The sequence below is a fragment of the Varroa destructor genome, unplaced genomic scaffold (assembly GCF_002443255.2).
Source record: "Varroa destructor unplaced genomic scaffold, Vdes_3.0 BEIS01000001.1, whole genome shotgun sequence".
In the NCBI taxonomy this organism is placed as follows: domain Eukaryota; kingdom Metazoa; phylum Arthropoda; class Arachnida; order Mesostigmata; family Varroidae; genus Varroa; species Varroa destructor.
In genome coordinates, this window is record NW_019211454.1 from 30,831,250 (window position 1) to 30,846,458 (window position 15,209).

Here is a 15,209-nt window from a genome sequence, read left to right on the forward strand (position 1 = left end):
TGCAGTACGTAAGAGACAATCCAAGTTCTCGCTGTCGACCCTTCCACTAAAACCAAGAACAGTCGCTTGTCTGCACTCGTAGACGTATAGCTAAGTACACTGCAACGGCTATAGATTGAATGAGTAGCTAGGTAAACAGCGAAGGGTGGCAAAGCGGTAACTTCTGATGACCGGCGAGGCGGAGATGTAAGTGATATGACACAAAGTGCGATAGCTTTTTCGCATAACTACTGAGACAATAACCTCTAGGTTTAGGTAGTACACAATAGTTGCCCAACTGGCTCGAGCATTTAACTCGTTTTGTTCGACGCTGGTAGCTACTACCGATTTGCCCTGCAAACTATTCGGCATAACTGAAATATCGGTGCGGTTTTTGATTTGGCCGGAGCTCTAACACGCAGGCTAGATCTCTAGATTTTGAAATTTCGTGAAGATTCTGACGTTGCTATGGCTAGAATATATCAGTGCAAAATCCTAGAAATGAGCGAAGCGCAAATGATAAGCAGACTGCTATCGAGCGCCTTGTTTCGAACGTACTACTTAGCTTCATGTATTAAATATGATATAGAAACAGCTAGGTGCTCCTCCTAGTCAACCTACAATACGTTTCAAAACACAGCCACACTAGGAACGCGAAGGCTGCAGAAAAAAAAAATTTGCGATTTTTTTCGGGCCAGACGTGAACAGAAGTATGCCGTAATAAAAGCAAAAAAAAAAAAGAAAAAAAACAGTTTAGGCAATCAGAATATGCTTCCCAGTAAGGACATCTTTCACCCTTAGAACGAATTTGTGCTTACACACAGTTCCGATAATCAGTTAATGTTGGTTATAACTTATGCTCTATTAGATGGCGCTGTATATAAGGACAAAAAGTCCTGTTGGCATTTTTCCTTTTGCAAACTTGTCTCAACAAGTTACCTTAAAGTAGAAGCACTTTGAGGATAAATATTACCTTTATTGAGCTATTTGTTTCTTTATTTTTCGTTCGTAATTTTGGTTGTTAGTAGTTCCAGCCTCAAGTAGTTACGCTGATGGAGTCGCCGAGGCATATCTTGTTAAATCTCCCAGTAAACGAAACATCGATTCCCTATTAATCTGGGATTTGAATGGATCGTTTAAACAGTGCTTACTCTCTTCTTCAAATAATGAATAGTTCCTTGAATACTATCCGACAGTACTTGCATATTTATTGGCACTATTTAGCTTATTGCGGCGTGAAGGGACACTTACTAGGTAATTTGTGAAGCGGCTGTCTGTTTATTTTCCATAACCTAAGACCTCAAGCTGTAGACGATCGGCTTTGGACGGTAAAGAGACCTAATACATTTGCCTTTTCTTCATGTATCACTTCAACCTCCCATCTTGACCCGTTCATATGAGAATCATTATGAACAGGTCTACGAAACTTGTTTCGCCTACACTACCGAGCCATAGTCGGCCATATAAACTAGCATTTGTTTTGAGTAACTTTCAAATTTTGTTTGATCCAGTCGACACAATTTCGCCTACGTAAAAGACGGCAAACTATTCGTTCATTCGTTCTCGTAATAAATTAGAGATAAACTCCTGAAGCTAGGTAAAATCATTTGGTTGAACATTTACACAACGACTAAATATACGAGATTCTTGCCGTAGTCCACGATCCGAGACTAAAAATAGGGCCAGTCAACTGTCGTCTGCTTGGGGCAACAACTTTCAACGAAAATATTAGAGCCATCGCCGCTGAAGTACCTATCACGTTTTAGTTTACCTAAGTAATATCGATTATCACTCAAAAGAACTTGAAGGAAGTCTTGTATTCGTCTCTATCCGTATACGCAAACCTGTATATTACACACACATAAGTATATTTCTTATCAGCTGATAGCGTAAAGCCCAGGGTACCATATTGTGTGCCATCGGAGTTGTCTCTATAAGAATTCCCAAAGATTAACTAGTTTACTAGAGCTATAAGAGTTGAATTTCAAAAATGGAGATAAATTGCAATAATATGTTGCATTATATATGGCAATAATAAACAGAATTACAGAGGATTCTGAAATAATAAATGACAATTTGCAACTTTCAACGGCGTCGTGTATTATTGTCCGATGCACATGCGTAACCAAGTCACGGTAAGCGAACGTGACGGAAAGCATGAATGTTTCTATAGTTATAAAATCGACCCATGGAAACTGAGACATGTGATATCCGCTACAGGCATACACCTAATTAGCAAATTTCAACTGCTCGTATGGAAGAAACGTAAACGGATTATCTCATATATTCGTTGTAAAGGGGTACAGGTCCATTTACTTAAATAATCTGAGAGCCTATCGAAATGGTGTCTCTCATTGTTTGGTACCGTTCTTGCTGCTCTGCGCCGGGAAACGAGTGCATATGTTATAAAATAAAATCCACATGACTAAATTTTGGCTGTGCCTGAACATCACGGATAGGCTAATAAGCTGACAGCAGGCCAACTCGTCTAACGTTCCCTCGTAAATCCCAAAGGCATTTTTGCAGAGAGCATTTTCGCATATCTAATAAGTTAAGACTCTACAAGACAGTGCATGGTTTTCATATGCCTGGGATGCTCGACGTAGCCGCGCCAAGCGGGATCTATTCGGAAGGAGCCCTGACGACTGCCCAGAGAACGTCCTCCCATGTGAAGTCAACAATTCAGCAAAATTTTTAATGGAACAGTCATCTGGTTGTGAGCGACTATAAATGATGCTAACGAAAAAAAAACTGAATGTATTTATAGATAGCTCTTCTTCAATATCAAATAAAATTACATTTAAAACTCTATTTAAATACAATATCAGCAAAGTGGCCTTTCTTAGCATTCTTCATGGCAATTACTCGCTACACCCATTTTTAGACCACTATTTCGCATACGTCTGTCCCTATTTCTGAAATGGCGGCACGGATATTTTTCTTGAGTTTGTTTTTCCCTCGTGGGTTGTCGCAGACCGAGAATCTACGAGCTACTCGCAAGAGGAGTTTACACTCAAGAAAAACACTATTCGGTGCCTTTTTTACGTTAATAACGTATCACTACGGCAAGTGGCTGACCTCTAGGATCTACGACAGTCCATGTACCGTGGACACACTGTCCACTCTGCCACTTTAAGGGCGCGAAAAATTAAAACGAGAAACTACCATAGAGGAAAACCAAATGAGCCTAGCGCGCTGGCGTTGTATTTGAGTAAGTAAACATCTAGACACATAAAGCTAGTAGTAGACAAATATTTATGCAATACTTTTTTCTCGGCGTCATTTTATTGTCACTTCTGACGAAGCTACCGTCTCTATAGAGATGTAACCAGCTACTGTGAGTGATTAAATACGATCAACAAGATAAGAACCTGAAGAAATTCTCGGAATGACTTGGCTACGGGTAAGAGCATGTTCAGACACTGCCAAATATAGCACTTTGTGTTCTCTGCCGCGTATAATAAAGAAGTATAGAAAATCATGTTCAGTATATTTAGAGGACGCCTATCGAAACGAGCAAAATCTCATACGTAGACCGATGAGCTGTCAGCAGGCTCTGTTAAGCTAAATTGCCACCAATAAAGTTATTTGATTAATTTATTAATATTAATTGACTAACGTCTTGTCTTTGCAACAAAGAGGAGATCATGCGTAGACATGCTTAGGTATATGAAGTTAGATTGAAGGTAAACAAAAAGAGTACACGAAAATCCAGATCGGTGATCGATTTTTGTATTTTTTCCGCTAAATGTTAGATTTTTTAGCTTAGGTACAAAAACGGAGATAGAAAAAAAAACACATTGCAATCTATTCGGTATAACGCAAGGCTACGATACGAGGACCGTATCATCGCTGTGGTCCTTGTCGTCTTTTTTCATTATCTGTTTTCGGTGTTGGGAAGAACAAAACAGTTGTCGGTCGAGTTCTGTTATGATTTGCATTTCAGAAACATATTGGCGGTAAATGAGGTACGTTCAAGACCTCATAATTCAGGATTGCACTACAGAAAATAATTGAGCCTTTGATATCATCTGTTGTGTGCGGTGAATACCTGATAATCAGGTTTCCCTTCTCGAATCTCTTCAAAACATTGCTTGAGCATATCGAACGAGTTGGGGTCGTCGATGGCATAGACGAGAAGAAATGCTTGGCCATTTGCGATGGAAAGTCGTCGCATTGCGGGAAATTGATTGTCTCCTGCAGTGTCTAGAAAATCCACCTGCAAGCAACATAAGTAAGGCTGTTAAACGGGCGGGAATTTCGAGACATTTCCATTATATTCTACAACCTTATACATGTGATGTTGATGCTCATTCGTCATTTTTGGTGTACAGGACTGATTACATTTTTCGGATATTAAAAAAATGTGCTAGTAAAATTTCCAGAAGGTTCAGACTTCGTTTAAAAATGTACTCAATAAAATTTGATCTTCTCAGAGCTCAAATCTGAGGCTGATTATGAGGGGAAATTTTTGGTCCAAGCGATACCGTTTAAGGTTGTGTATTGTATTCACTGTGTTGACATGAACTTAGAGGACCATACTGTTCCTACGGCGTTTAGCCCAAAATAGCGTCACGCATTAAGGCAACACACTCATTTATGAGCATCTATCAACGGAGACATTTCGTTTGCTTCATTAAGCGACACACGCTATCATATTTGGTTATTCCGAAAAAAAATATCCGAAACAACCACTCCGTTAATCGTGTACAAGTGTTTTGGCTAACTGCTCGCACTGTTCGCCTTCCGTTGAACACTTCAAAAGCTTTTTACCTTACTGTAGATAAATTTACAGATTTTAACGGAGCACGCAATGTCGAGATACGACGAGCCTTTCAGTAACGGCATCGGGTTGGCAAAACACTTACGTCAGACATTACGATATCATTCTTAGTCCATTGAAACTTTGCTTTGAATTATTATTTAACAATTTTCTGAACAAATATGGCGTCAGCTAAAAAGTAACCATAACTAACAGGTGTTTAAGGTAAAATTATGTTCATCGATACCAAATGTATCAAATGATGGGAGAACGCATTTTCATACGTATTGGACAATAACCATAAATCGAGAAATGGTTTCCGTGCAAGAAAGCCTAAATATATATTTTTGTCTTTTGAATTCTGTAGGATCCCCGACAATCTGACATTTGTCAGATTACTCTGACATTTGAGTAAGACATCTGCATGCAAAAAACCCAGTTTCCTTTCTCATACTTTTACCTCTATTGATTTAACGTCCTTAACGATTTGGCGGCATAAATTTAAAAATTCGGAACACCGACACTTTCAGGATTGGCTGAAACACTGGCGAACTTGAGCCAGTTAAGAAATCCCAAAACTAATTTTACACATGTTAACACTGCAAAAACTTCTCTAGCAAGATAAATTGAGTTGGGCAAACCCCAGATGGATCTAGCAAAGCCCATTCCGAGTGGACCATTTAGTGGGTGCAAGTCGTTGATTAAGTTCCGAAGAGGCGATTCCGCAGGATGTTCACAGAGTAGCAACAGCCAAACGAGCTCAAAAAAACTTCAGCCTAGAATCTCTTAGTGGTTCTAGCGAAAAGAGGACTTCTTTATTCTAATGTTTACTTCCCATACAAAAAAGTTCATTTATTTCATGCTTTTCAGCAGAAAAACCCCTAAAACGTACATCCATATATACTCGATATGACGTGCCAACTAAGCCTAACACTGCTGCGACTAACGTTACTGACCCAAATAAGTGATGCCTTTAATCGTTTCTTGTTAAATGCAACTTGAAGTGATATTTCATTAAGCAAGCTTGCACATTGGGTCAGCCATCCAAAGAACCAGCCGTGAAAAAATTAGCAACGAATGCCATATCTCTATAGGCAATCTATATATATTCTAGACAAAGGACGTCACTTGCCGGCATATGCATGCTAAATTGGACTGTCCGACCAGGTTAAGCTACCAAATATATTCATTGAATAGCACCAAACATAGGCAGGAAAGTTGTCTTTGATGATCGTTCGCAGCAGGGAAACGATAAACTTTTTACGTTAACTCAGAGTTACTACGTTTACGCGAGCAGGAACAACGCACAGCTGTTGCTTCGGACTTTTCCTAGGACATATCGAAAGTGAAAACGATGCGTAACAAAATTAAATCCAGGCTAATTTTTGCCGACACATTAGTAGCAATGGCTAAAACAATTGCGTCGCACGGGTTTATTTGGCGGTAGAGCACCGCCGTGATGATTATAGCCGCAGGTTCGTTGTTGTAATTAGGCAAAGCTTTGCCTGCGACTAGGACCGTTTAAGGCATGCACTGTGGTTAAAGGCGAATTTTTCAACAGAGATATGAACGTTAATGTTGTTCCTTATGAATTGAAGCACATGAGCATACACGTAGACACAGGTGTTCTTAGTGAAGTACAACCCGATACTTCCCGTAATACAGTTTCAGTAGAGTTAACGTGAACGATACCGTTTCGACGCGCTGTTATGAATAGCTGTTATAAAACAGTTGAATTACGGAATACTGTAGTAGCATTACAGAAAAATTAGCGTTTCCATTATAAATGTTGTTTTTCATAAACACCAAACGGCTTTTTGACAGGATTCTTTTTTAGCTATTGACCGCATGTACAGAATCCACTCCGACCTTGGCAGAAATAGTCACTGTTTTAAGTAAGTTGTAAAATAAAAGTAAAGTTATAAAAACTTAGTCCGGAATGTAATGTTATACCCTATAGTAGAGGATTAAAAAAAATGAGCAACTTTCAAATATGGTCCCTTCAAAAATCCCTAACGGTTATCGAGGGAAATACCAACAACGAGTCAGCTTGCTAAAATTAGCATCACAGTTTAAAGAGGAAACAAAGATCTCGCCGGAAAAAAGCGGTCTATCCAATCGGCTCCATCCAGCCTGCAGTTTACAACAGAACGAAATTTTAACGGTACTCGCTAAAAGCGATCACCGAACAAAAACATTTTGGAGAAGAATACACATACATAGAGTGTTGGTGGTATATAATAATATATACGATATATATTATTATCACTAGCTATGATGGAATTTGTTAGAAGCGACCTGCGGATCTGGGGTGGTCCTATTTGTATCAAGGCCAATATTCAGTATTATGCAGCCAGATCTGTTGCCGAAGCATTTCTACCAGACACTTATTTCAATGTCATTTTCTGCATACTGTTTATAATGCTAGCCTAACTGCCACTTATTCGAATGGCAGTACGCAAAGAAGAAATAGCTCTTTCGAGCGTGTGCTACATCCTAATGGCACAACGTTCTGGGTTTATGTTCGAACGGATCAGCCAAAACGATGAGCTAGAATACGTCAGAAAAAGCACTGGCTTTTATTTACTGAGCCATTACTGGGAATAACTTTTTTTTTTCAATTCTAAAGAGAGCCTAGCACCATCATAAAACCGAAAAAGAAATAGGTGGTACAGGTGTAGCTGACCGACGATGCGAATAGCTTTAGTCAGTCGCAGAACATGTGGGACATACACGATCAATTCGATTTATGTATATGTACACATATAGAAAATGTCAACTTATATAAAAATTGATGCTAATTTCGTTAATCTCAATTGCAGTTCCCGTTGATAACAGCATCATTAGACTAAATTCATTTTTGGACCGTCTTTTAATGAAAATGGAAAAATACGTCTGGGGGGGGGCTTGAGTCATTATGAAGATTAAGTCAGTTGTTGTTTTCGAGTGTCTGTTATTCACAAGCAAACTCATTACAGATGTTACTACCCTTGTGACGATACCAAACACTTTATTTACGCAAATTTACAAGTACCTTCCTTTTGTTATTCAATAGTACTATTGTATTGCACGTACTAATAATTCATTATTTCTAAACATATACTTTTGTTTTTGAATTTGGCTACCCAATATGCCCAATTTGACAAAGCCGTTCTCGGCATCGCATAATTGAGGCTTTTACTTTAGGTTTTCTTAATCATTAGGTTTTCAATTTGCTCCTCTAGCCCAGCAAAACAATTATCGCAATCATTGGGATTATTCCTAAGGTCTATAGAGGTATACAAACTTTCCTTCTCTTTATATAATCCTCCTCCGATTATATAATGTGACATGAAGATAAACTTACGCTATAATTATGAAATTCGCCAATATGTCGTAATGGATTACGATATGTCTATAGATTGTATGGATAGCAAGAGGCGCGGGCATTCTTCCGTCCCGCTTGTTTAGCATATATGCGTTATGTAAATATGAAGAGTATATAGAAGCTAGTGTTCTTAGAAATAACGGTGCACTTATACGATACGTGTGATCATTATTGCATATGATTACACATATGGCTTTGACAATCAAGAAATTAATGACCATATGGTCTAGTCAAATATCCAAATCTACGAATATATCTATGAAGCTTAAATATGCTTTTATTGAGTTTATTATAGGTTGTTTGCTATCAGTTACTGTACTATATTTTTTCTATCCTAACCTAGAAGAGGGCAATGAAATTGTCAAGCGTGCGTGTTTCAGATACCTAAGCTTGAATGTTCCTTATCCTAGAATGCGTTCGTCTCGAGGTTTTCGTGTCACGTATTCATTGAATCAGTCTTGGTGATTTGGTTGCAAGCGAGCCGAACGGATTTTTCTGCTCTACTACCATTTTGAAGCGTTAATTATCCAAAAATAATACGATTGTAATTAACGGTGATCCAAAGGAGGAGTCGGGTCAGTTCAAAGAAACCTAATATCTATTGTAATCCATACCTTGAACGTACATGTAAAAAGGTCCCCTAATGAGTCACCACAAAACAACAGTGTCTCACTTTCACTGTTTTTTAGGCAGGTATATCGTTTTATGACAAATGTCTTGCTTTTACACAGATATCACACACGAATATGTGACTCCTGTATTAAAAATATTTTGCGTCATTAATGCACGCTTTGTATAATGGTACTTCGCTCGAAATTACCTATAGGATGTACAGTGTCATGTATAGTATTTTTATTACCTCACACAACCTTACGTGAATTATTTACTATTATTATTATTACGTGAAAAAACTGTGGTAAGAAAACCAAGTCTGCGTATGGATTAAACAGAAATTACCAGTAGTAAATATTTACTGCCCGTCTGGGTCAGCTTCGTCCATAAACTCCCATCATTAATTAAGCCAATTCTATCAGAAGGTGGGTCGTCTAAGCTGGATAATATGACTTTCAGTTTGAGCGGTGATTTGAATGCTAACGAAATAAATCGTACTTGGCTCGAAAGCTTTCGCCTGCTGTGTTTCATTGCTGTTACTTGCAGTCCAGCCTCACAATAGATAGGACAGCCTTAGGAAGTAGATCTGTTTATCCAGCATGGACATGTTATAGTTCGCCTACTCGATTTCGATTTAACTTGTTGACAGGGTTTTTCAAAAAATTGTCAAGCCTACCATCGAAGCGAAACTTGTGCTACTGGTTTTCTGCAGACATCGAAAGAGCTTCGTATATTGTTGGCGACGCCATTTTTTGACGAACAAACATTTTCATCGAACGGTGTACAGATTTTTTTGACGACAATTGGGTAAAATTAAATATGCCATAGTGAAAGCGGCACTAGAGCCAGGGAATCCTGTCGTAGCATCTCTACATTATTTACAAAATATCGGCTTTTCGAGTGACTCAATTTCTATATAGTATATGGCATTTTTATTTAACCAGTAGCACTGTTAAAATTAAACATTGAACTGCTAGCCGTATATACTGTCTTTGGCATACATCATCCTCGCGCGAGATATCTGCTCGCTTGTTCGAACTGTCTTTTGTTTACCTATTCTGATTGCAGGCTTATGTATAAGACGTGGATGGATGGGATGCGACGCTTCTGACGAACACTTAGTCGACCTTGCAGGACCAGCAGTGGGGCTTTGCCTTGGAGAAGCGAGCCGGGCCAAACGCTTGAACGTAACCTTGAACAGAGATGTAAGACGCTCGCCGACAAACCGAAATGGTGAAACTCTGAATGACGGGAATCAGCAGATTTGCAATTTCCTCGAAAAGTCGCTCGCGTGTGTTACAACAGCACACGTATCATGGCAACCGAATGCACAATGAAGAATAACTACTCAAACACGTGTAAATTTAGGAAAGTTATCTAAAGGAAAATGCCGAGTTTACAGTTTTCGACCCCATCCTTTCAGGGCGAAAGAACGAACGCAGGTTATAGGCTGTCAATACCGTGCGGTACGGGTAAAAACTATAAAATCGTTGCGCTTATTAGAGTATGATAATCATAAATAACTGAGATTGCGCGCTTTAACATTAACGTTCCTGTACGGGAAATTCCGTTTGTGTGTGCAAAACAGGTGGGTCTGAAAAAGTCTGAATCCAAGGCTTGCCGACTTTTCATCATATGGTCCTTCCTGGTCTCCTAAATACATTTTTTACTTCAGGTTTAGCATTTGTGGAACGTAGACGTGGATGCTTTGAATATGTCGAAGTAATAAATAGGTAGCTCTGACCGCTGACTTGCACACGTGGGAAACTTATTGTGAATTGAATACGCCATGATCCTGTTCCCATTACACTTAAAGTTTTCTTGTTAATTGCAATTAAACACTGAAAGGAGGCATTTCTGGATACCCGACTAAACGTTAGATTTAAAAAGACCGCGGTGCGGACTTGCAAAGTCTTTGCGTTGTTCCTTTGTGATCTATATATTGAGAAAGAAAGTAAAAGGCCAAATGAAACATCTTGCATTGTTTATAGCTCTTAGGTCCTATAGGCGCTTGAAATGGTTACCGCATCCCTTGGAGGGATAATATTCAATGCTGGTTCACCTGTAACAGTGAAAGACCACGTAATAAATTCAAATGTATTGTCACTTAGGTTCAGAAGGGGCACTTTGAGCATACGAATCAATTACTCCTAGGTAGACTGACGCCACTAATGATTTATGTAATTAGTCCGGAGAGAAAAACATTTTTATCGGATAGAATGTGAAAGCATTCTTTAAGGAATAGCTTCAGCTGTAACTAATTTGTGTTCGAATTAGATACTACTTAAATATAGCTTATTAGTCTCAACTGCACCTTATATTAAAAAAGTAGGCACAGATAGAAGGTATGAAGACGAATGAACTGTATTCAGGCGCAAAAAACCACTAAAGTATTCGAATCGGACAAGTGTTGACAAGTTTGTAAGTAACATGCCTGACTTTCTTCACGTGCAGTCGGTCTGAAGAAGTTATCTAACTGTGGCAGCCACTCTTAGGTTGTAGATTTTAAAAGTAGACGGATAAAATAGTAGTCTGGTAAAAACTATTTTTGAACTAAAACATCTTCGTAGCCGCTGCTATTGAATTTACACTTCTTTGAAGTTTTACGAACTATATAAGTTTTCTCGCTTAAATGTCCAAGCAAGTGCACTTACTTTCAGTGTAACGTGTTCGAGGTTGAACTCCTTGAAGAACATGTCTTCGACGGTTGGACGGTACTTGTCAGGAAATGTGTTGAATAAAAACTTGCGCAAAAGACAGCTTTTACCCACTTTCGGACCACCTAGGATTACCAGACGCACGCGCTGCTCGTTTTCGTCTAGGGGCATCATGCACGGCATCACCGACACCCAGGATTTAACGATCCGTGACTTAACGAGAAATACACGTTGGACACTCTGAAATTCAAGACAAACATGAACAGGCCGAAAACACTCGTCTTCTGAATATGAGTTTATGTTCGCATGGCGTACAAACGTTAACATCAATTAAGCGTAGCAATTATACTAGATGCAAAAAAAACTCAATCTTATTAGATTAGCAGCCGAAATATCGGTTGTGCCTGAAATTGATAGTATATCAATAATATCTGAAGGCATTTGTTGAAGTAGGTGTCAAGGCTCTGAGACGACCCAGAAGATTCTAGCGGGTCTAAACAAAGATTATTTTTTGCACGCATTCCCAATGATACGATATCCTTTGAGTAGTCATCTCGAGTAAGTCAAAGGATTTTACGATTGTGAAAACTATACTGAATTCCCACAATAGCGTCTTTTTCTAATAGTAAAGATTCAATATATCGCGCTATAAAAAGTACACTGGAGGCGCATAACTCGCCTATAACAGACACCGACGTTTTGTCGGCTTCCCCTCTATTTAGGATATGGCGACTATGCCGGAGGAGGAGGAGGAGACACAAAGCTTTATTGCAGATAGAATATCAGCCATCTTATATATATATATATACTTGGATCTAAGGTGTGATCATAATCTCGATTTATAATGAATCGAAGATAAAGGAAACTCAGTAGAAATATTGCGAAATGTTTCTTCAGACAAAGAAATATTGTAGGAGTTATACTATATCGATTTCTTTCTTCGGCTGTGCAAAATAAAACATTATCAATGTATGATCAAACGCTTTCAGTGACATTAGTTGCTCCTTTGTAATGACGGCTTTAGCAATGGCCACATAATGACTGTTTCATAGACGATGTAGAAAATCAAAGCAAAGGGTCTTATCGATACATTTTTCTATTCGTTCCACGACTCTCAACGTTTCCCAGGTCTTTTTAATACCAGTGCCCAAAGTCAGCTACTACATAGTAGATTTGTAGGACGGATTTTCTTCTTGCAGATTTTATCCACCTTATAACTTAACTTTTACGTATGCATTTCTCTAAGACTAGTCTGTAGCCTGTGACGGGCAAAGGGCAGGTTCTATATCGGGATCGTCTTTAGAGAGAAATCAAATTTACACGAAGATACCCCTATCATTGAAATTGCTTTTTGCTAAGCCACTTTTCCATCAACTTTGACGCCAAAATATTTCCTCGAACATTAAGCGTACTTATATGATTTATCTATCTGTATATTCAACCAGTTTTTACTAATTTTTCAAATACTGAACTCTATATAAACACAGAATCTGCTCACAAAATGTATATTTGAGAGAAAAAAAAAAAAAAGATGAAACGAGTATTTTTGTGTTTTTTCTCATGGGCATTTGCCGATTGCTCCGATCTTCCAAACCAACGTAATGAACGCAAGGCTTTCGGCTTACAAAAACTTATCCTCCCTTTTCGTGTACTCAGTTCTTTCATAACTGATCAATTTAGATTTGCTTGCAACTATGGCTTCTCTAGCTGGTTTCGGTCCTAATGAGAGCTTGGTATCGCCGAATAAATTTAGCAACTTAACTAACTAACCGATTAAGAAAATGCAACATCATTTCAAATAGGTCAACTTCAACTATTTAGTAGTAGAAGACATGCTTGTCATAATATGCATACGGTATCTGAAACATATTGCTCGTGACAAGTGGGTTAGCGTGTCAACATGGCTTGTTGTACGGAACAGATCCACAGCCGATAATACAATATATATATAGTAACTTGTCTTGGCTGTACTTCTTTAGCTTACCTTAGTGGAACAATTTTACAAAATTGATAAGCGGCACCTCTTTATGTCGTGGAAATCTTCGTCGATAGTCAGCTGTTAACTAACTCTTTGATAGGCGCATATCACAATTTTCTTGGACAACGAGTCTGTGTTGGTAATTTCCAGTGTAAAAATAATATTACCTATTACCACTTTTTTTTTTACTCTAAAAAGCAATTTTTAACACGATAAGAGCACATACATCTATCGAAACATTAGTCATCGTGCACAACGTGCATTTCGAAAAACTTACAAGCTGTTTTAAGATAATGTCCGTATCTAATCATGGGTATAACTTAATATGGTGTATGTTACGCATCGCGAGACCGTGATGACAGAACGAATTCTAGGGAGCGAAGCTATACTATCACTAACCCCCATTGTCAACTACTATCACTCGTATGATAATATATTTTCTCAACGTAATTTATAAATCCAGCAAATAAATTATGTGTGCAGCTTACTGCTCCTATTGAAAAGCATTTGATGTACTTTGTCAACAGGCCACTAGTATTCGTATGTATGAGCCCTATGACGAAATTGTAGTATATATACACCGGGACCTCTTTTTGTCCCGTGCTCCTGGGTCTCGGCCTAAATGAAAACAAATATCTCAGCTTAATTTTTTTCGCGTTTATTTAACGCGCTACTGTTACAGCTTCGATTGAAGTTCTAAGCCGCCGTTTGCAATTTTGCGGGCGGTCTCTTTGACGTTGTTATGTTGAGAACAGCCCAATAGCTTTCCATACATAATAATCTAACGAGTTTAGATTTAGGCTATTCTGCCTTATGTACTCATCTTAAAACATGCCGCCATCCCTAGGACAATACACCATCTTGTTGAAAGATGCCTGGTCTTTTTCCAGACATATCAGCTGTCTACGGTTGTATAAAAGTTTCTAGAATACGCAGATACGTTTTTAGTGGTGTGTTCGCCTTTTCGAAATATGTATAACTTTTGGACAGCACACTCGAAACACGAAATTTCCTTGAAAGAATGCGAATTTTTCGTTAGAGGAATCGTCAAAGATGACCTGTCGTTTTGCCCCTGATATAACCGAGGAGCAATTAACACCGATCATATCTGGGGATTTCGTTGTTCTCGAAAGAGCAGCTATTTCACTTTCACAATATACAACGCGTCCGTATAGATTCATAGTCATTTGCAACCCAGTACATTTTCGATTTTGGGATAGCCCAAAGGGTTTGTGGTCTTGCTAAGGGCTGATTAGAGATCGGATAATACTTGGCCTTCGTTCAAATTCCAAAAATGATGCATTGTTATTAAACAAGCGGCTTTTGCCTGACACCTGAAGGAGCGGATGAACTTGTTGCAACATGCAGTTGACTAACGTTTTTCCCAATTTAGACGCCGTAACCTGTCTACTTGTGGATACTATCTCATCTCTCTATATATACTTCGACTAGAGTCCTGTCTATTCGAAGTCAAACCTATGCTACATAGTCGTTTTCGTATAATACGTAATCGTTGCCCGTAACCAAGCGTTTTGAAGTCAGAACTGCGACAACCAGCAATCGGAGTGACAGAAAAAGTCTCTCAGTTTAAGGCACACCATGAATTGGCTAATTAACGTAAACGCAGGACATCCTTGGATCGAACTTTTCAAAATTACTTCTAAAATGTCTTCTTTATGTGTGGCAGCCGTACTGTGAGGTGGGTAATTAAAAATTTGGTAGCCTAATTCTGATAGCTTCCTTGTGGCGTTCCGAGCAAATCTGCTCAGTTTCAGCGGTAAACTTAGGTTAAGTAGTGAAAAAAAAACGCATAAGCAGCGATAAGCGACAAAGACGAAGTAAGAAATGATCCGT

General features: G+C 38.7%; 1 protein-coding gene across 3 annotated transcripts in view; it reads right to left on the reverse strand.

The window, feature by feature from the left end:
• LOC111255417 (ras-related protein Rap-1b) overlaps nt 1–15,209 on the reverse strand; it is a 63,419-nt gene that overhangs the window by 12,325 nt on the left and 35,885 nt on the right. For all 3 annotated transcript variants that reach the window (XM_086986217.1, XM_022817376.2, XM_022817378.2), the window contains exons 4-5: nt 11,375–11,617; nt 4,031–4,198 (exon numbers count right to left, since the gene is read on the reverse strand). In XM_086986217.1, coding sequence (XP_086842343.1) covers nt 4,031–4,198; nt 11,375–11,560 — 354 coding nt within the window. In that variant the 5' untranslated portion in view covers nt 11,561–11,617. The remainder of the gene's footprint in view (nt 1–4,030; nt 4,199–11,374; nt 11,618–15,209) is intronic.